Source organism: Falco peregrinus, chromosome 7 (genome assembly GCF_023634155.1).
Source record: "Falco peregrinus isolate bFalPer1 chromosome 7, bFalPer1.pri, whole genome shotgun sequence".
In the NCBI taxonomy this organism is placed as follows: Eukaryota; Metazoa; Chordata; class Aves; order Falconiformes; family Falconidae; genus Falco; species Falco peregrinus.
Window position 1 is genome coordinate 45,842,322 of NC_073727.1, and position 21,333 is coordinate 45,863,654.

General features: G+C 47.0%; 1 protein-coding gene across 2 annotated transcripts; it reads left to right on the forward strand.

Moving 5' to 3' along the window:
* Nucleotides 1-3,339: 3,339 nt before the first annotated feature.
* ZBTB2 (zinc finger and BTB domain containing 2) lies at nt 3,340-16,833 on the forward strand. 2 transcript variants are annotated; one of them, XM_055810173.1, is made up of 3 exons: nt 3,340-6,446; nt 10,388-10,571; nt 12,461-16,833. In XM_055810173.1, exons 2-3 carry the CDS (start codon nt 10,399-10,401, stop codon nt 13,821-13,823), a joined length of 1,536 nt encoding a protein of 511 aa, XP_055666148.1. In that variant the 5' UTR covers nt 3,340-6,446; nt 10,388-10,398; the 3' UTR covers nt 13,824-16,833. The 2 variants fall into 2 exon arrangements, with proteins under 2 accessions (XP_055666148.1, XP_005230254.1); XM_005230197.4 differs by lacking the exon at nt 3,340-6,446 and having other exon boundaries at nt 9,533-10,571.
* The last annotated feature ends 4,500 nt before the right edge of the window (nt 16,834-21,333 follow it).

Genomic DNA, 21,333 nt, shown 5'->3' on the forward strand with positions numbered 1-21,333 from the left:
AGAGCCAGCCCCTGCTCCCAACTGCCGCTCAGCACATCAGCCGTGCTCTGGACGCGCATACATGGCACCTCCCTACAGGTCTCTGCAAAACTAACGTATGTTCAGTGCAGGCAGCACATCCGAGCTTCTGTGAGAAGGATGACATTCTCGCCAACATCAAGCACCTGTCTGAAACAAAAATACAAGATAACTAAAACATGTAAGAGACTCTTCTTCCCCATCCCACCTTAGTCCTAGGAACTGAACAAACTTCAGCTCAAAGTTTCGTAAGGTGGGGAAAAAGCCAGATAGATAGTTTGTGCCCACCTGTATGAGTTTATTTACTGATAGCTAAGTAACAAAGTTGCCTTTGTAAAGGACTGTACTGGACATTACAAGACACAAATGGATGTCCTTGGCACCAATAATGGCTGTAGCAAACCTTTTCCAATTTCTGGACCCTTCACGTGTAGACAAATTTAGAAATTGCAAAGGGCACTGGTGTACTGGTCACTTTCCCTAGACCATCAAGATACTGTCCAAGGAAAGTCTACAGGCTGGAACTACTGATCGGTGATGTACTACCTTCCTTCACCAGATGGCATTTAACAACTGCCAAGAGTCTCATTATCCTTGTCTGCAGACTGGTTTGTGACACTAGTATGACAACTACCAAAAAGAAATGCAGAGTCTGAGGTAGCCAGATGCAGTAAGTGATACACATGGGGTTTCAAAACCAAAACCACTGCCCAAAACGTTTGTCGTCTTGGAAGAGGGGGGGCGGGGGGAGGAGCAGCAGCAGGGGAAAAAAGCCTAGCTATCTCTCTTAACTATCTATAGGAGGGGAGAAAAAGTGTCTTGAATTGTATATAGCCCCAGCTGAGAAAAGGATTTTTAAGAGACGGTAACTCTTTACAATCAGCAGGAAAGCAAAGATCTCCGTCAACCTTAGAAAATTAGTTTGCTGTAGCTATACACTGTATGAGGTAACCTGTTTCTCCTGATCCCTCAAGTGCCTGCTAGCGACATTCTTCTTGACATTGCCTGTGCACTCTCTACTACACATAAAACACAAGTGGCTGAATCTCAGAAAACTAAGCAATTCCAACAATCTGGGGTCCTCCAAAGTTTTTAACAGAGTAAGAGCTGGACAGACCTAGTCACACTGAAGCAACAGAACAAAAAATCCCCTCTCCTTGCACACGTAGCATGACAACCACCCACATTTCTGATTCTTTAAACAAATTTTATTAAACTTAAAACAAGGACAAGCATTTTTTCCTTCACTCCATTTTCAGCTGGTGAAGGCATCTCAGCTACAGCTAGTATCACCGTTTCTCTGTTAGTGTTCATTCACTCGCCTGTTTATGTTGGTCTTCAAGCCTCAGCCACTCGGGAAATAAGTTTTCCAAACTGGTGAAATATGACTACTGAACGAGGCAACTGCCAGGTACTGATGCCTCCCATATACTATTTAACACTTCCCTAACTAAGCTGACAAACTCTCTATTAATTCAAAGCTGTTTATTAAGTATCTCCTAAGCATAAAGTCACCATTTAGATGATATTACAGAGTAATGTGAATGCAGTATCAACACTGTTTCCCTTAACGCTTCTTTCTCTACAGGACACCCCACCTGCAAGGGCTTTAAGAAGTCAGTACAGTTGTAGTTTGAAAACTTTTTCCTAAGGAAAACAAAACATACAAGCACATATATTACTGTAAATTTATAGTCATGCTCCACTAAAAATGTCACTCCAACCAAGAAGGTGTAGTCATTTTTGACCTTTCCCAGTTAAAAGCGGGCAGGGCCCATGTAACTGGCTAGTCTGGGGGCTAAGGCAAAGGCAGAAAGTAGAGGGCTAATCTGCACTGCAGCAGCTGTGTCAGTTCAGTTACGCTAACAATTCCTGATGGAGATGAAACTCCTAAGCAGGAAAATTCTCTACGTACAGTTAAACCATCTCTTTAGATGACATAAATTATACTAACAAAAGGATATATTCCCTTCCTCCAGCCCCAGTCTAAACTGCCGCTGCTCATTACCTGTTGATAAAGGCTTGTTCATTAGGTGTAGAAGCAATTCCTAAATAATGTACTGATACCAGAAAAACAGCCAAGCCTACAAAATGGCAAAGATCTGTTTCTTCATTTTTTCACCTTACACAGCCTACACAAGAAGTGGCTTACACACCGCAGTTCTCCTTCACCTCTAGGACAACCAGACCTACTTGCAACAAAAACGCAAAAGCTCATATCTGCTTGGGGGCTGACCACTCACATCATGAATGTTCCTCAACAGCCTCCCCGTGGCAAGGAAGCCAAGGTAAGAAAAAGCAGAGCCACTCCACAACTGCTGCTGTACCCATGTGTCAGGGTTTTTTCTGGGGAATCACTTTTATGTGCTTCCTGCTTCCAATGCTATGTGAAAAATGAGCAAGTTTCGGACCGTGTGTGAAACATTCTAACAGGGAGGGAGGATATAGCCCTGGATGAAAAGGTCAGAGACTATCAGAGGTACAATATTTGCTCATCTAGTGAGGAGCTGTTGCAGCTGTCATGCTTCCCACTGAGCCTTCTCACCAACATAAATCAGAAGTGGAAGTGTAAGAAATGGCAGCTGTGCTAATAAAACAGATTTACAGCAATGATATAAACTCACATTTTACTACAGTTGTGTACCAGCATGGAAGCTGTGCCCCACACCTTCAGGGAAGGTTTCTCATCCATTGCCTGAGACATACAACTCCCAGATCCCCACAGCTTCGGCAGAGCCAGCAACAGTCCCACAGGAACTGGTCAGCAGTGCTGCAGAGAGCGTGAGTAAAGAGTTCTTCGGAACGAGGAATCTGCTCTTTTATTTTTTGAAAATGCTGAGAAATCTAAAAATTCAGTCAAAATCTTAGCAGTCTGACTGAGCAACATCACTAGAGCTGTGAAGGTTTTGATTATAATGATTAAAAAAATCCACTATTCCACTCCAGATTTCAACTGAACTCTACCAAAAAGACACATTTACAGCACCTGGGTCTGGATCAAGTTCCTCCACTGCTCAAGTGAATTTTTATGCAGATTAGCAGACACTTTCGTCATCCTATTAACACTTAAATCATCAGCAGAATGCTCATTTACAATGTAAAATACGATCCTACCAGACAACATTCTACCTTTAATCTGGGTATGTGCAAACAAAAGCAAACCCAAGAACTTAGGGACTGATCCCATCATCAACAGCAACACAACTAAGAATGCTCTCAGGTGTGTAGCAACTGTCTGAATCAGTCTGAAGAGTCTTTTTAAAAAAAAAAGTCTTAAAACTAGGAAAGACATCCTAAGCAAGTACCTCGAGAAACTTGGGGGGGGGGAAGGGGGGAATCGGGGAATCAGCATATAAAAACCACAAGCACAATACCACTTAATGAGACAAGGATAAATTTTAATAACAATTTCAGCTGCATGGATTGTAACTGTTAGAAAAAAAACCACCCAAACTCAAAAAGATGAGATGGAAGTAAAATTTTAGATTCACATCTTAAATTGAGTGTCCAAAATGCAACAGATTAACTGCTTATCGCTCCCTGTGACACAGATTGCATGTCTCAGGTGTAAGCCAGCACCAAAGGCGTGAAGTTCAGCAGTATTAAACTGGACACAGAAACCTTTCTGCAGATTCCAATGGGCCTTGAATCAGACTGGATACTTTTAAATTAAGAACTGCATCGTTGCTGGGTTAAGTATTGGGGTCCAAGTAACTAAGTTAATTCTTCTCCAGTTTCAGAGATAGCACAGAGGAGAATCCCACACGAATGCCAACACAGTGCAACCCAAGTGCAACACAGAAGAGGAAAAAACAGGCCACAAAGCCTACCGGGTATCTGCCAGAAACACACTGGTTTTCCTAAATAGCCTACTTAATTAAATTAAAAATTATAACACTTTCACTACCTTCCATGAGACTAAGACAAAGCATCTACTATTAAGCAACTTGAGTTCAAATGTCCACCTACTCTCCTTACTGTGTATTTAGTTCGCAGAGCTGAAATGCAAGGGAAATGTACAGGGGAAAATACGCCAAGGAGACTGGTTAAATACACTCTACAAACTTTTGCCATGCACTCACATAACAGAACTCAGAGAGCCATTAAAAACACATCCTTTGTAGGGAGCGCATCACAGGTACTCAAGGCGGGTCCTGAAGATGCAGTTCTCATCAGCTACTTTATTCAAAATACTGCAACAGCAGCAAGCAGTCTAACAGCTTTCAGCTCCACTAAAATTAAAAATAAGTTGTTGGGTTTTAGGTTGTTTTTTCTAGGACTAAACTAGGTAGTTTTCCAGTGCAGCTTAACTTGGATAAATCAATTAATATTCATGAGCTATATAAAGCAAACAGTCTCAAACTGTGTCTATCAAGACTTCCATTAACTTTCAGCAGCAGACGGCAGAGTGAGACTCACATAAAACGGGTCTAGTCCGTGATCAATTTAGATCCTGTAAAAATAACAATAGCCTGGAAGGACTGCAATTAATCTACAAACAGACAAGATACAAGACTCCTCCTCCCCCTATCACCACACCTGCTGTCAAGACACTAAATTAAGAGTTTGGTAGAACATCTTATTTAATGACTGTGGAAACATCACCCCAGCCACAGCCAGTCCCCTAAAAGCTTGCTTAGTGAACTACCTTGAAAAAGGTAATAATAATAGGGACCTAACTCAAACTGTTGACACTGTAGCATATGCTGTTCCTAACAAACAACATATTAGGATAGCAGGCACAAGCCCCCGGGGCAGGGGGTGTAAAGTAACCCTCCTTGAACTATTGCTGGCCACGCATCTTCCCACAAGGTTTTTGACAACAATGCAGTTTCTCTCTGAAAACGGTTTTGTCCACACCACTGCTCCAGTTAGTAGAAGTCATCTTACAACAAGGTGCAGATCTGGCCATGCCCGGACCAATTCTCTGACTCCAAGAAAGCAGCTCAAGCCCAGTGCAGGGCTCACCCATCCATTTCTTTAGGGACTTGCCGGTCTCTTGCAGCAGACTGCCTCCCTTCTCCACACTAACGACCCAGAGTTAGTAACTTCTGCAAGACCAACAATTTTTTCACGTATCGGGGTGTCCATTGGTGCATTTATTTATGCAGTTTTATAAGCCCCCATGAATTCTTACAGTGCCTTAGATTTGGACAAAACGAGGCCTTGCCACAGCCGCCTTCCCTCTACGCTCCCCCACGACTGGATCTGCCGTTGTGCAAAGCTGCAGATGGGATTTTTATGGAAGGCAGCTACACCTCCCCCTTACAAACCCGAGCTCAGATAGCCCGTCCACCTGAACAGACAAAAAAGCAAACCCAGCCTTTCCACTTTTGTACCCTGAATCTCTCCTTTTGACAAGTGAACTTATCACCTCTCATCAAACAGCTCCGCCGCAGCACAGCCAGGATGGTTCTACAAAGACCCTCCGAAGCCCCACGCCAGCAGGGCCGGCCCTGCCACCTCCCCGTGCCACGGCACCGAATTCAGCCCTGACAGTGACACCCGGGGCCAAGCCGGGGGGATGCGGACGAGGCCACCGCTCACAAAGTTCGTGCCCGAGAGCCTAGGCCGCTCCCACACACAGTCCTCTGCTCCCCCGTCACCGGGGCCCTGGCGGCTCCGCGGGAACGGGGGCGCACCTGCAGGCACCCCGCATCCGCCACCCCCCGCCTCGCCTGGCCGCCCAGCGCCGCTGGCAGGAGCCACCCGGTGCCCCCCAGCGTCGAGGCCGGGCGCCCCCGGCGGCACCGGGCGCGCTGGCAGCGGGCAGCCCCCGCCGCCGCGGTGAGGCCGGCAGGGCGCCTGGAAGGCTGCGGCGAGCGCAGCGCCGCCCCGGCCCGGCCCCGCACGCTGCCGCGGCCCCGAGCGAGGCCCGCCGGGGCGCCGGCAGGGGCCCGGCCCGTTATTCCGCAGCCCGGCCAGCGGAGGGGGCGCTGGCAGCGAACGGCGTGGCCGCCCCCGCCCGGCGGCGAGCGGCGCCAGGGGAAGGGGGGGGCTGCACCGGCCCCCACCCCCCGGGAGTTTTAAAGGGGCAGCGCGCCCGCCGCGGGACCCGCGCCCCGCTCCGCCGGGGGCGGCGGCCCTCGGCCCCGGGGGTGCCCGGCAGGAGGGCGGCGGCGGGGCCGGTCCCGCCGGTGCGGCCCGCGCTGCGCGCGGCGGGCGGGGAAGGGAGGGGCGGGCGGGGGCTGGGTGGCTCCTGCTGCTGCTGCTGCCGCCACAGCGCTCGCCGCCTCCCCTCCCCCCCGGCGGGGGCTCCTCGCTGCAGCCTCTGTGCTCCGCTCTCGGTCATGTGACCCTAACGTAACCGGACAGGAAAAGCCGCCGCCGCCGCCGCCGCGCTGACTCCGTTGTTGCTGCTGCTGCTGGGCGCGGAGACGGCGGCGGCCCGCCCGGCACCGAGCGCCTCGGCGGCCCGCGCCCCCCAGGTGAGCACCGGCCGCGCCGCGCCCCGCGGGGGATCCCGGCGCCGCCCGCACGTGCGCCCGGCCCGGCCGCACCGGCCGCGGCCCGGGCTGAGGCGGCGGCGGCGGCGGGCGGGCGGGCGCGGGGGGCGCGGCGGGGCCTGCTCGGCCCTACCTCCTCATTGTGTGCGAGGGGTGCCCGGCCGCGGGGTCCGGCCGCGCCGCGGCGGGCCGAGGGGGCGCGGAGGAGGAGGAGGGCCGCGCCTGGCGCCGCTGGGGCTGCCTGGCCTCCTGACAAACCCCCGCCGGGCCGGGCCGGGCGGCTCCATCCGGGACACAGCCCGGGGGGGGGGGGGGATGGGCCCGCGCCGAGGGGAGGGGAGGGCCGGGCCGGGGGGGGTGGGCCGCGCCGGGGGAGGGAGGGGGCCGGGGGAGGGAGCGGGGGGGGGGGGGGGGGGGGGGGCCGGTGTCGCCCGGCGCAGGGCTCGGCCCGGCCGGTGGGGCCCGCGCACCCGCCCGCCCGCAGCGGGGCGGCCCCCCCTCCGGCGGCATCCGGCGCAGGGAAGGGCGGGGGGGCAGGGCGCCGCGCGGCGCGGGAGGGGGCGGCCCCGCCTGTCTCTCCTCGCAGGCTGGGCGGCCCTGGCGGCGGCGGCAGCAGCGGCGGTTCCCGTCTCGCGCGCCCTGGCGGCTCCGCTCGCGCTGCGTCTCGCGCCGTCTCCGTCCGTCCGTGCGCGCGTGGCGTGCGCGGGGGGGCGGCGGGGGGGGAGGCGGGCGGAGAGAGGAGAGGAGGGGCGGGGCGCAGCCAGTGAGAGCGGCGCGCGGCCACCCGGCCTTCCGCCCCGGCGGCCAATGGGAGGGCGCCGTCACCTCTGCCACAGAGGCCGAGCGTGACTCCGGGGACGGGGGGGACGGGGCGGGGGGGAGGAGGCGGGGGAGAGGGCGGGCGGCAGGCCACGCCCCCCCGCCGCGCACTAAGACGCCGGCAGGCGGCGGGTGCTCCCGAGCGGCGCGCGCGCCCCACTTTCCCTCCGCCCCGTCCCCGCTGCCGGCGCGCGCGCGCGGTCCCGTTGCGGCGGGCGGGGCCGGCCCGGGCCCCAGCGCGGGTCTCCGGCAGCCGCGCGGCGCGGGGGCGTTGGGGCGCTCCTGTGTGTGGCCGGGGCCGGGGAGCGGCGGTGGCGGGAGGTGCGGTGTCCGCCGCGCCGGAGCTGGGCCGGCAGCTGTTCCCTGTCAGCGCGGCCTGCTGCCCCGGGGCCCTCCCCTGGTCCTCCTCTCCCCTCCCTCGCCGCCGCCGCCTGTCCGCGGCCTGAGTCCCCCTTTCCGCGGCGCGGGACCAGCGCTTCCTCAGCCTCGGCCCGGCTCGCGCCCGCCGCGTTTCCCGGGTGGTCCCGGGATAACGGCTCCGCTTTCGGGGGGGCTCGGCCTCGCGCGGCTTCTCACCCGCCGCCGAGCAAACGGAGAAACTGCCGAAGCTGCGGTAAAGCCGGGCCGGGCCAGCCTGTCCCCGCACAGCGGCAGGGCTGTCCCTGCAGGCTTTCGGGGCACGAGGAGGACTTTATGCAGTTGTCGAATTGGTCAACGCTGAAACATGGCATTGCTGGTGTTAACTGTCATTTTATGTAGCTACGGGTAAAGCTCCCGCGAATATGCACACTTACAGAGTGCTTTCCTCACTCTTTTCCTCTTGCTGTGCAATTTCCTTGGAGCGTAATTCTTCTAGGCTTTGGGTTCAAAGCACTTAAATATCTTTAAAATATACACAAAAACATAGCATCGCGCACGTGTCCAAACAGTGCATCGTTTTGCAAAAAGATTAATTCAGGTCTCTGACAAAGGGTAACAGCTTCAGCTGCCACAGTGACTGCTGTTTGGGTAAGGGAGAAACTATAAGCTAAACAAACTTAGGATGATAATAACTAGAAAGAATGCCGTTCTGGCTTGGAGTCCCCAACATCAGTGGTTTGCTCTGCCTGGCAAGTTTTGCTGTCCAAGTACAAACCAGACTTGGCACTGATGAATTAAAAAAGTGCGGCGCACAGAATAACCTAAAGTAAAGCTAAAAACCCCCACCCCACCCCCAAACATTTAGCATGTTTTCTGTAACATCACAAAGTTTACCTGCATGGGGCACTGCAGGATTAAATAACAGTGAACATTATTTTTGTTACTGCTGACAGGAGTATTCCCTCCTTTGGAGTGAGGGAAAGGATTTTAGCATACTGTTTGTACAAACGTAATTAGCCAGCAGTAATTTACAAAGGAGAGGATGGACCTGAAGAGAGGTGACGCCTGATATTTTGTTGTTATTATTATTACTATTAACTGTAAGGAAATAATCAACCGTATCTTAAATTGCATTTCTCTCTTTGCCCTTACACCCCTGACTCAAACGAGTTCTGATCTCATGTGAATGCAAAGGAATGCATTTGGTCAGCCTGGTTACTGGCTGAAATACGAGGGCATTCCTCACTGTCCAGCAAGTAGCAATACTTGTTTCTCCAATGACTAAACGTATTGGCATTGTGGAATAATACACTTTCATCCTCTTTCCCAAAAAGCCACGGTCTTACTGTATAGAAGAAACAAGCTGTTTGCATCTTACCTAAAATTTCATTAACTTCCAATTACATTTGGAGGAAAAAAAACCCTAAGACTTCTTATAAATCTACTGCTTTTGATCTGCTTTTCTGGTTTCACCTTCTCTTTCGTTTCTGTTCGTAGAGTATCTGCACTGTTCTGGGCATGACATGCCCAGGAATTTTGTTCGCTTCTCTTGCTGTTTTACATGCCAGCGGACAGACCTACATTACTTCATACTTTCACTTTTTCTCCTCCAAGTTATATTTGTTTTGGTTAAGTTTGTATCCAGTTGTTGATCTTACAAGCCCTATATTCATCCATCCAACTATATGCAACTGTCCTAACATGTTTCCCTGGCTACTTTTTCCCCCCTAAGTTACCAATTTGTGCTCCCAAGACTGCCCTCAAATCCTTGAGAAAATCCTTTACGGCTCTTTGGTAGTTCTTTGAGGGCAGCCTCCAGCAGCTGGTGAAAGGAAGTGCGGGGAGGGTGGGGGGCTGCAGGAGCCCTGGTTTAGGGGGACACGGGCTGGTGCCATGTTTTGCTGTCAGTTATCATAACTCGTGCCGCTCTCACCCCTTGGTTTTCCTGATTTGCTAGGTGAGCGTGAGGCACTCAGGCACGCAGGCTCCTTACAGAATGCTGTTGTAGCTGATCTCAATAAATGATTAAGGAATTGTTGGGTGGAAAGATTGGCCCCTCCTGTTCCGATAGTCCAGAAGGCTCGCCAATATCTAGAATGAATACATTGTTTCAGCCTGGGAAGACTCAGGTATTTCTCTGGTATATCCCAGCAGGGGGTATAACCATAGGAAGTGCTTAATTATTTAATGTTGAGTTTGGATTCAGCTGGATGGACACATACCTTTTAGGTAAAAGACATACAGAGACACTGAAAATTTCAGGTTAAAAGTACGTAACTTGTCTTTTATTGGGTTCTGCTCTTGTCTCTCCCACCCACTTAGGTGAGGGGGAGGGAGATTTATTTTTCCTGTTCAAACAGAGTGGCAGCCAAAATACTTTGCTCTTCCCATTAAAAATAGGTGGGTTTACTACTTATTAAAATTTCTTCCTCTCCTTTAGCTATTTATATTTCTGTATCTGAGTCGTTGTCCCTGCCCAACGCCTTTTCAGAACTCTTTAGTCCTGGCTCTCCTTTGCTCTTTAAGCCTCAGCAAATCACTCGCATCTTTGTGAATCGCATTGCCCATCATGAAACAGAGATCTTTGCCTATGTGTAAGATGTCATCTATACAGTAGCTTGGGATTAAGGGGTGTTACTAAAGCATGATATACGGATATTAGAAGGAAATACCTGTTAAGAGACAGCTATGTTGCATCTGTGCCTCTACTGTTAAGTTTTACATGGAAGTCGTTTGCTTTTCAGAGTGTAAAAAAATGGATTTGGCCAACCACGGACTTATTCTGCTGCAGCAACTAAATGCTCAGAGGGAGTTTGGTTTCCTGTGTGACTGCACAGTTGCCATTGGTGATGTCTACTTCAAGGCACACAAATCGGTCCTTGCTTCTTTCTCCAACTACTTCAAGATGTTGTTTGTTCATCAAACCAGGTAACTATAAAAAAGTTCAGTTTAAATGTTGTTCAATTAGGTAAGATAAGGAGGTCTAGCAACATTTTGAAACCTGAAAATGTTCTTTTTGCTGCTTGCTATGACATGAGGAAGATGGATAACTAGAATCTCACTTTAAAAAGAGCATAGAATTCCTAGAATTGAATATTTAAAGGATCCTGTCTTCACTCTTGCACTTTCCTTCCCCCCACTCACTGTCCTCTGCTCTGTCTTGACACTATTTTTGACATTTCCATAACATTGTATGCAGCCTAATAAGTATTTGCTAGGAGATTGTGAGAAATAGACTTATAAAAGAGGTTAAAGGGTTTAATTTTTTTTTTTTACGGTTTACCAAAGCCAGTTAAATAATAAAATACTACATAGTGGTGGAAAATAAGGGGGTTTGTGTTTCTTTTTTTTTTTTTTTTGTTGTTGTTGTTGTTGTTAGGCAACCTTGAAAAGATAACAAAAGTGTAAGACTGTTTTGAAGATTTTTTGGGGGGTGTCTTTTATTTTTCCCAATTATTTGAACTATCTCAAAATGTTTATGTTAAATGAGTGAAACTCTCAACTCTTTGGCTAATTGTTTCTAGCTAAAAGTAAACTTCAAGGACAGAAATGCAAATGAGACAGGACTGCAGGCAGATGTATCGGTCTCACAAGAGCACGCAGACCTCTCTGGAAGACAGCACTGCAAAGTTTACTTTTGTGTAATACATTTGAATTCAAAAGCAGTCAGAGAGAGACCTGACAAAGGGTGCACCTCAAGAAATGGAAGAATTGGTTATAATTTCCTCCTCAGCTTGGTAGCCTACTGCGATTAGAACATTCAGACTGCAGCATGCAGTTATGGCCGTTTTCTGTCTTTTGTTTAATGTTTGTTTCACACAAGAGCTACAAATAACTCTGAAAGCTAGAATCCCAGATCCTCTCCCATTAGTTAACTGGCCTAACCAAGATGTTCCTGATTTTCTTCCTTCTGTGAACCTTGCTGCTCTTCCTGCACAGAGATCCAGCTTCAACCAGGGGAGTGGTGGGTGTTTTAATCCTGACTATCCTAAAGGTTGATGCACAGGGCATGCTCTCCATTGGAGGATAATGTTGGTTTCAGTCCTGTTAGGCTGAAGAGGGAATCACAGCCAAAGTGTCTCCCTTTGCTGAGCACTAGTGAAGGGACTGTTAGGCTGACCAGGTGTACCACTGGTGCTACTGTTTCTTTCTCCCTGTTCAAGGAAAGAAGCTACTGTTCTGCTTTGTAGGGAGCCTGGCCTCCACGGGTTAGATGTGCTCAGGCTACACCTGCTGCATCAGATCCTCAGGGGATTCACACCCTGCCCTGCATGGTTTCTGGATCGTAAGACAAGGTGATACCACACATTTGCAGAACTGTAGCTGTAAACACTAGAAAGACATAGAAGCCAAACAGGCAAGTGACAGATGAATTTGAGGTGTTTTCAGGGGTAAGTACTGAGAAGAGTCTAATGGATTGTGAATTTAAGAGTCCAGTGCTAGCAGGATTTAATTTAGCTACAGACGTCTTTGAATCCAACCAAAAAAAGGGGGGAAATATCTTTGCAATTTACAAAATTTATTAATACGTGACGACAAATCTATAATACAACAGCAGTTTAGAAAGGTATAGATTCATAGAAAGGGACAGCTTTGTTTTTCAAGCCTGTTACTTCCCTGAGGAAAAAAAAAATGGCATCTTTCAAATAGCCGGTAAGATTAGTTCTTTTGTGTTTAGGCATTTCCTTATATTTATTGCAGTTTCTGTCCTGAATTTAAGTATAGATGCCTCTGATTTTTATCAATGCTTGAATAACCTAGATCTGGTAAAAAAGATTCTCCTTATCTTTTATTGATCATTTTGTTTCATCTTTCAGTGAATGTGTACGTTTGAAAGCAACTGACATACAGCCAGATATCTTCAGTTATCTCTTGCATTTGATGTACACTGGGAAGATGGCACCACAACTCATTGACCCAGTTCGACTAGAACAGGGAATAAAGTTTCTGCATGCATATCCACTAATTCAAGAGGCCAGCCTTGCAAGTCAGGGAACTTTTTCTCACCCAGATCAAGTTTTTCCATTAGCATCTTCATTATATGGCATTCAGATTGCAGATCACCAGATAAGACATCCCACTAAGGTTACATCAGCGACTGACAAACTCGGGCGAGAACCAAGGCCACAGACATCACGGATGAACCAAGAGCAGGTTTCTGAAGGCTCGCAGCTCTCGCAGTTAGCTACAACTCTGCCACAAGTGACCCGGACGAATATATCCACTTCCGACCCATTGCCATCTTCTTTATCTCCAGAATTGGTATCTGCTGCTGGTAACAACTCACCTGCAGGAGAAGAGGCCAATATGGAAGCATCTTCTTCAGATGAACAGCCTGCCTCACTCACAATAGCACATGTCAAGCCAAGCATCATGAAAAGGAACGGAAGCTTCCCAAAATACTATGCCTGCCACCTCTGCGGTCGCCGGTTCAATTTGCGAAGTAGTTTGCGTGAGCACCTGCAGATCCACACAGGAGTTCCCTTCACATCTAGCCAGCAGGGAGAAAGTAATATTTCTTTGTCTCTGTGTAACAACACAGCTGATAAAGATGCCGTGGAAGTGCCTGAAGCAGGGATGATTAGTGACAGCGAGCTACAGCAGATCTCAGACTCCCCAATAATTGACGGGCAGCAGCAGTCGGAGACACCGCCCCCCTCTGATATTGCAGACATAGACAACTTGGAGCAGGCAGATCAAGAGAGGGAAGTAAAAAGACGGAAATACGAATGTTCCATCTGTGGTCGCAAATTTATTCAGAAAAGCCACTGGAGGGAGCACATGTACATACACACGGGGAAGCCCTTCAAGTGCAGCACTTGTGACAAAAGCTTTTGTAGGGCTAACCAGGCTGCCAGACACGTGTGCCTAAACCAGAGCATGGACACGTACACGATGGTGGACAAACAGACTCTGGAACTCTGTACATTTGAGGAAGGCAGTCAAATGGACAACATGCTAGTACAGACCAACAAGCCCTACAAATGTAACTTGTGTGACAAAACGTTTTCAACTCCCAATGAAGTAGTTAAACATTCGTGCCAAAATCAAAACTCTGTCTTTACACTAGAAGAAGATCGCTCCATTCTGCTAGGTGGTGGGGACACAGAAGCCACAGAGACTGATAATGCAGTGTTAGCCTCCATCAAAAAGGAGCAGGAAGCAGTGTTGTTAGACTGAATGTGAAACCTATATGAATTTTTTAAAGTTTCTTTACTCATTTTTTATTAAATCAATTTTTTCCTCCCCTCACCTCTTACCTCACTCCTGCCATCTTTTCCACCAGCCTCCTTCCCACCCTTTGTCTTCAGCAACCAGAACTGTACTGGCACATTAGGAAATTGGACTTTGCCTCTCCCACCAAAACAAACAAAAAGCTCTTGCATCAAACCACAACATAATTGATTTTAATACAAAGGAACATGTGAAAAAATAATCCAGCTAACTTTGTTGATAGTATTAGTTAATCCAAATTTAATAGATTTTAAACAAAATTTAGATTGCTTAAAAGTGTATTTAGATACAATGATGAGTGTAATAAGAAACAGTATCAGTTTGGTAAGCAAAGGAAATATATATATATATGTATGTGTGTGTATATATATATATATTAGTTTCCCTGGTAAAAGGCATTTTGAGAAGATCTGGCAAATTAAACACCATGCTTTTTGCAAGTCCACATGCAAATTAAGATTATAACTTAAAACCATCAGAACTTTTCTCAATGAATGCAAAAATCTGTTCATTGAGTTAAAAAGAGCTGAGGGTGTTGGGTTTCTTTTAGCCTTATGTTTTGCTTCAAGTATGCCTTTGGGTATCTGTTTCAGAGAGCATCACTGAGTCAAGAAAAGTAGTTACTTAGTCAAATGTTGACTTAAGTAGCTGTAATAATAATGTGATGGCAATCTTTATATATATATATATAAAATGCTGTATATGTATAAAGATTTTTATATATATATATGTGTATATATATATATAAAGTGTTTGTGTGTCTGTTTGGTACAGGTAAATAAATGCACACATCCTTTTTAAGTAACTGGCTGTCTACTCAGATTCAGCCCTGAAAGTCTTTTAGTTGTTTGACAAACCTAATCATTGCACAGGTTATTTTTAATGAAATTGAAAACGTCCTGAGCTGTGTGCATTTTTATTGGCCTGTTGAAGAGAAGCTATAGGTAAGTGTTGTCACCCAAGCTACAAAGGGAACTAGAGAAGTGACATACTGGTGAGCACTGTACCATCATTAGTGCAGCACGTGCATTTGTTCTTAGCTATAGGTTTGAGTCATTCTGGATGAAAGAAGAGAGAAAAGCTTTCTTGCCTTACTCGGGCAAAGAATGTCCATGATTTCATTTGGTCTAATGGCATGAGTTAAGAGGAAGAAAAAGTGGTGCAGAGACATCCTAGCAACAGGGGATGACAGGTGTTTTGAAGTAAATCCGTAGTGCTGGCTGGCACATTCTGCTCTGTGAGAGTCCTGTTATTTTCAAAGCCAAGACAAAGTCTGCAAAAACTGAAAGGCTGAATTCTGTAGTTCTAGTTACTGCTGATGGTAGCACTGCATCTTTGTGTTAAAAATCAAGTTGCTGATTCTTACTATTTTATATAGATGCCCAGATATTTTGCTGGTAGCCTAAAAACCTAAACTGACAGCAGCAATGAAGCCCACCGAGCAATTACTGGGCCAACAGAAGGCATAAGCAGACAGAATAAGTGCCCCATAGTAGATGGAGACAGTGTGTGTTTTGGGGGGAGGGGCGGGAGAGGGCGAGTCACAAACCACAGCTCTTCTCTGTGTATACGTTTAAACGGAATATCATCTTTTTGTGTATAGTTAAGTTCTCAGATTTGTAAGTTTTTATACATCATTTCATTGAATAAAAACTGAATTAAATGGGATATGATTTATTGAGTTGAAGGCGAAAGGCTGTTGGTTTTCAATCCTCCTGAAAGAGCTTTACTGAATTGGTTTAAAAGCCAAGCGATGTATTCTGTTTATCAGACTAAAAGCTCCATCATAAATATGAACAAATAGCTTTCTAAAGCTTAAATCGGTGGATTTAGCGCAAAAAGTCACTACATATTCATTTTTTCTAGCCTATTATGGAATAATGATTGTAAAGTTTATTGTAAGTGCCATTGAGTTTATCATGTCTCTTGTATTAGAGTAACAGATTTTAAATCAATTGATTTTACTTGAAAGTATGAAAGTGTTTTAAGGTTAAAAAAATAACATCTTATAGAATTACTTTAGTGTTGCCCATTTTAAAACTTTTTTAGGATCTTCCATCTACCAATATGATTTCTTTAAATATGTTTTTTATTTCATCTCACTTAGTTTGGAATGCTCTCAGTGTAGGAAAACAAAATAATAAATATTTCTTAATTCAGGGTAAGGTTGGCTTTTGAGGTAGCTGTGGTTTAGGGGATAGTCACAAGTTCAGGTCCAAAATTACTACAGCTGCTAAAGGTGCTGCCACCTCAGCTATTAGTTACTGCTTAGTCAGATACTCTTTTTTTTTTTTTTTCAGAGCTCCAGCTCTGCTCCAGTGCAGTACCAACAGTTTAGCTCAACTCCCCAGGTGGCTGGTTGTTATCAGAAGGGCACACATGGCCACATCATTTTTTGTGCGACATTCAGCAGCCCTGGGTCCCGACCTTACTCCTGTTCTCAGCTCTCTTTCTGCACTGTTTGGAGAACATGATGTTTGCTCAGTTAAATGTTGAATGGGCTCAAGTGAACTGATTCCACTGAAAAACAACCAGTCTTAAAAAATGCCATTTTTCTGTCAAATCTGCTCCCTGTTTTATCTCTGCAGAGGGTTTTGGCTGACTCGCAGGTTGTGCAAGGGCAGAAATGAGCAGGGAGGAGGCTTACTGAAGCCAGTGTTGCTGCAAGGCAACATCACAGGGTGGAGAGGGTGCAAAGCAATGTCTCCCACTTGGGCAGGTCCTTCGTCTGGTGGGCAGTGTGGCCTCACAAGCTGGTGTACTGCCAGAAAGAAGGGGCAGTGGAGGGCAGGGAACAAGCAGCTGGGGAAGAACTTGGTTATGACAGCATTGCTGGCTGCAAGAATGTGAAATTGCAGGCTCAGCAGAGATACTTTCACCTGTTAATATTTATTCTTAAGAAATAACATTGTCAGGTAAAGAGAAAAAAAATCACAATAAAGAGATTATTTTTATATGTGTTCAGCTATGATAATGGTTTATTTTAAATACCCTTTATTGTCAGATGCTTCACAGCGATGTTTTAAGTCATTGCCTCACACTGCTTGAGCAGTTTTGTTCCTCTACAATGAAATTAGGAGCAGTATATTCTGGTTATTAACAGCTGCATCCAGAGTTTGGGTAATTACAGCACAACTGTAGTTTTGTTCAAGCTTCTTTTTTAAATCCTATCTGAATTTTTATTACAGTTAGAGAGAACTTCAGGTTTTATCTTTCAACTTTTGACTCAGAAATTTGTGACCGAATCGCTCATTACTCATTCAGGCTGCTCACCTGATGAAGTTGTGAATTTTCTACCCAATGATAGAAGACAGCTTTGCAGGAACTACTGAATAATCAGTGAAAATCTGCCATCATTCAAGGCTGTGAGCTGGGCCTTCAGCCCCAGTGTATTTCCAAAGGAGTAACTTCAGAGCTGATTTCCTGGGCACGTCACTTGACAAGACACCTCTACCTTGACTTCAGAAGTACCAAACACCTACAAATTTATCTGCTCAATAGAAATAACAGATGATTATCACTTCTGAAAGTGAAGTTTGCAGTCCTCCGCAATCAATATTTTTCCTCAGCTTTGTATCAAGTATCTTCTTGGTCACTTGTCTGATAATCATTATACTTCTGCAGGGGGAGAATTTATTAGAAGATACTAGTGTTCCATACACTGAGTAGTTCAAACTGTGCTCCTGTTCTACACTGCAGGGCCTTAAGTTGCTATCTTGACACTTAGCAGATCTGTGTTCTGGCTCTTCAGCTCCAAATCCCATAAAATAATAGCTTCAGTCACGAAAGGTAGTCATTTGCAAGAAAAAAAAAAAAAGTAGATTTCTTTCCGTTTGCTTTAAGCAACATCTTCCACATTGCAAAATCTTTTATGTAATTAAAGGAAACCTGGTGAGACAAGAGCATGTTCTGTGGTGCCTGGTGGCATCACAATCCCTTGCAATGTTTTTTCCCAATATGCTTAACAGCAAGATTACCTTTCTTACTGGTCTACACCTCTCCTGTGGCTTTTTGCAGTTTGTACCCAAGACTTTCAGGCTTATCAGAAACTACCAAACAGTTCCTTTTGCAAGGCTGCAGAGGCAACAGACCTTATCTCTTTCTGGCCTTGGTATCCAGCGTACACGCCGCTCTCCCTGCGGCCGAAAGGCCACTGGTCCCAGCACACATCAGGCCTTTGCAGGAGCCGTGCCTTAGGGCAGCCCCTGTGGGTCTGGGCCCTGTTTCTGCTGTGGCTGTATCGTTTCCTGACGTGATTCAGACTGGCACCGAAGGAACAGCTAGCAATCTGGAAGTGAAGCTGCAGCTTCAATTCAGAGCCCACTGAAGCAGCTTAATCTTTCACACGTGCATTTGGTGCACGTACGTCAGCAACGCAAGCTCGTGCTGTGTTGTGCACAGCTGTCCAGGCTGGATGGAAGCTCACCCCACAGGGAGGACAAGGGCTAGAAGTTGCTGCCTTTGCCACATGACCTTCTCCAGCTTTTGGTTATGAAACTGGAAGTATGGTTCTGGTGCCTTTGAGGTGCAAAGGTATTTTGCCTTTTTGGAGAGTAATACAGTTCTTTAGTTATCTTTGGCCCAAGCAACTGAAGACCAAAGTGATTAATTCTTAACCAAGTTCAAGTATTTTCATTCGTTGTATTTCCACATCTTTTAAAAAGTAAACTAAGGGAGGGTTCATTTTGTAGTTCTGTCATTGACTCTTATTTATTGCTTCCTAGAAGTCGACAAATGTTTCCACATGGCAAGATACTTCATAGCTATGAATGATTAGGAGTATTTAGGCTACTTAAAGAAAACAAGTTCCATTTAACTTTCCTCCTTCGACACTGTAAATGTTACACTGTTAGTTACAGCAGCATACCTTTGTAATGAACTCTAGGTGATAGACTACCAGTGGTGATAAAGGCTGGCTGTTCAAAAACCCCAGCTGTTGTCCTACCTGAGGCAGTATGTTTCAATTTCTGCAGCTCTTGTTTTGTTCATTTCTTTTTGTTTGTAAAAATGCCTGTTGCTGTCACTGGATAATGAAAGCCCACTCATACCAGAACCAGAACAAAATGCAGAAAGCAGCAAGAAGTCTTTTGCAGCACGCTTTGTCAATGTATATTTGCCAAATGATTGATGATCATCTCTAGAAGCAGGAGAAACTGACTGTCCTTAAATATGGGCTTCTATCAAGCCTGTCATTAAAAAGGACATATTATAATGATACATAGCCAGAACCATGAAACACGCTTCCTCTGCAGTACAGCCTTGCTGCCATGCTGTCTATACATCCATGCTTTTGAACAGATCAGGTTTGCCAAGATGCAGAGCTCAGCGCAGTCTTTGAGCAGCTGTCAGTAACTGTCGTCACTCCTTGCAGTGCCAGTATTTTAGCCCCTGTAACAAAGCAGCTGCCAGCAGGACCTCCTCATACTCAGTCTGTGTCTATTGCCTTGACCAAAGCAGAAGTTTTCCTGGAACCTAAGGAAATTTACTCAGAGGAGAGAAGCAGAGCCACAAAACGCCAAGTTACCACAAATACGTACTTACTGTACTGCTCCGTAGAGTGTGGAGGAGGTAGCCCACCACTCCAGCATGCCCCAGCACACATCCACAGGGTGTCTCCAATCAGGCCGCTTTGAAGCAGTGCCAACACTTTCTAAGAGAGCTTCCTAATAAATCTGTGTTTCCTTCAATCCTGTCCCTTAATCTCTCAACCACATGGTTAAAGCATTTTCCATTCGCTTACTACTGTATTGTGTAATTCCAGTTTTAGCAGTGAATTAGTTTGTGGATCATCATGTTTCATTTGGGTCTCTAAAATTCACAGAGCAATGTACTATGTGAATCAAACTTTATTTTATGAGCTCATTAGGTAAAAATCAAATAAGGGCTCAATCCCCTTTCAACAAGCTAACCTAAATTCTCAATTCCTAATTTATTGCTTAAAAAATTCATATGCTCATTAACTCATAGAGTCACTAACCCACATGCTTATGAGCAAGAGAGTTTCCAGGCTCATCCTTCCCTCCCATATCATGCTGCAAGTGTCCTCTCTATCACCCCACGAAACAGGACAGCCTCAGCAGCCCGGCTGCTGCTGGGTCTGATTCTCAAAGCTTTTTTGAATAATTTGGTATATTCCTGCCTTCCAGTTTGGAAGTTTGGTCTACACCTCTCCTGTGGCTTTTTGCAGTTTGTACCCAAGACTTTCAGGCTTATCAGAAACTACCAAACAGTTCCTTTTGCAAGGCTGCAGAGGCAACAGACCTTATCTCTTTCTGGCCTTGGTATCCAGCGTACACGCCGCTCTCCCTGCGGCCGAAAGGCCACTGGTCCCAGCACACATCAGGCCTTTGCAGGAGCCGTGCCTTAGGGCAGCCCCTGTGGGTCTGGGCCCTGTTTCTGCTGTGGCTGTATCGTTTCCTGACGTGATTCAGACTGGCACCGAAGGAACAGCTAGCAATCTGGAAGTGAAGCTGCAGCTTCAATTCAGAGCCCACTGAAGCAGCTTAATCTTTCACACGTGCATTTGGTGCACGTACGTCAGCAACGCAAGCTCGTGCTGTGTTGTGCACAGCTGTCCAGGCTGGATGGAAGCTCACCTCACAGGGAGGACAAGGGCTAGAAGTTGCTGCCTTTGCCACATGACCTTCTCCAGCTTTTGGTTATGAAACTGGAAGTATGGTTCTGGTGCCTTTGAGGTGCAACCCGTGCGGACTTGTGACAACCAGCGGAGCTTCCTTCTGGCGGAAAGGCCGGCGGTGACTTTGCAGAAGGCAGCACTAGATGGTGCAGTCACACCAGTGCAGCCGCCCGGGCGCCCTGGCTCACTGGCTGGCTGCCCTGCACAGGCGCAGGCACTGCACACCTGAAGAGTGTGACAGCATGGCTGTACCCGTGTCTGTGACAGCATGGCTGTACCGAGAGGCTGCCCTGGAAAGCCAAAGGGGGCTGGCAGGACTCTGGCAGCCCTGCCTTGCGGCACGCTGGCCCCAGAGAGCAGAGCCCTTTGCATAGTGGGCCACAGAGCACTCAAAAGCACCAAGTCCCAAGGCTTACAGTGGCAGGTACACACGGGGGGGACCTTTTTGCATATTCACTGACAAGAAAATTTATAATTTAAAATATTATTACATTTTACTTAGATATGTATATATATATAAAATACTATTGCATCTGCCATTCATGACTGACCAAGACCATTTCCCCTCAAAAGGAGCTGACTACAAACTGGACAATTTTGTGGTGGCATAGTTAATCAGCCCATGCAAGTGCAGTCCCTGATGAGGGCAAGCACATGCTTTTGGGCAGTGCGAACACTGACACTGGTCACAGCCTCTGTGCTGGTGTTAAACCGTCAGCATGAGCTTCCCATCCCAGCAGGAGCAGATCTTCCGTGACTGCCCTACAAATGGGTAAAGGCTAGAGAACGGGGAGGGCCTGTGGGCCAGGTCCTTCCACC

Coding starts and splice junctions, on each gene's coding strand:
- ZBTB2 (XM_005230197.4), top strand. CDS start 10,366: ATGGAAGTCGTTTGCTTTTCAGAGTGTAAAAAAATGGATTTGGCCAAC. Junction 10,572..12,460: donor TTGTTTGTTCATCAAACCAG/GTAACTATAAAA, acceptor TTCATCTTTCAG/TGAATGTGTACGTTTGAAAG.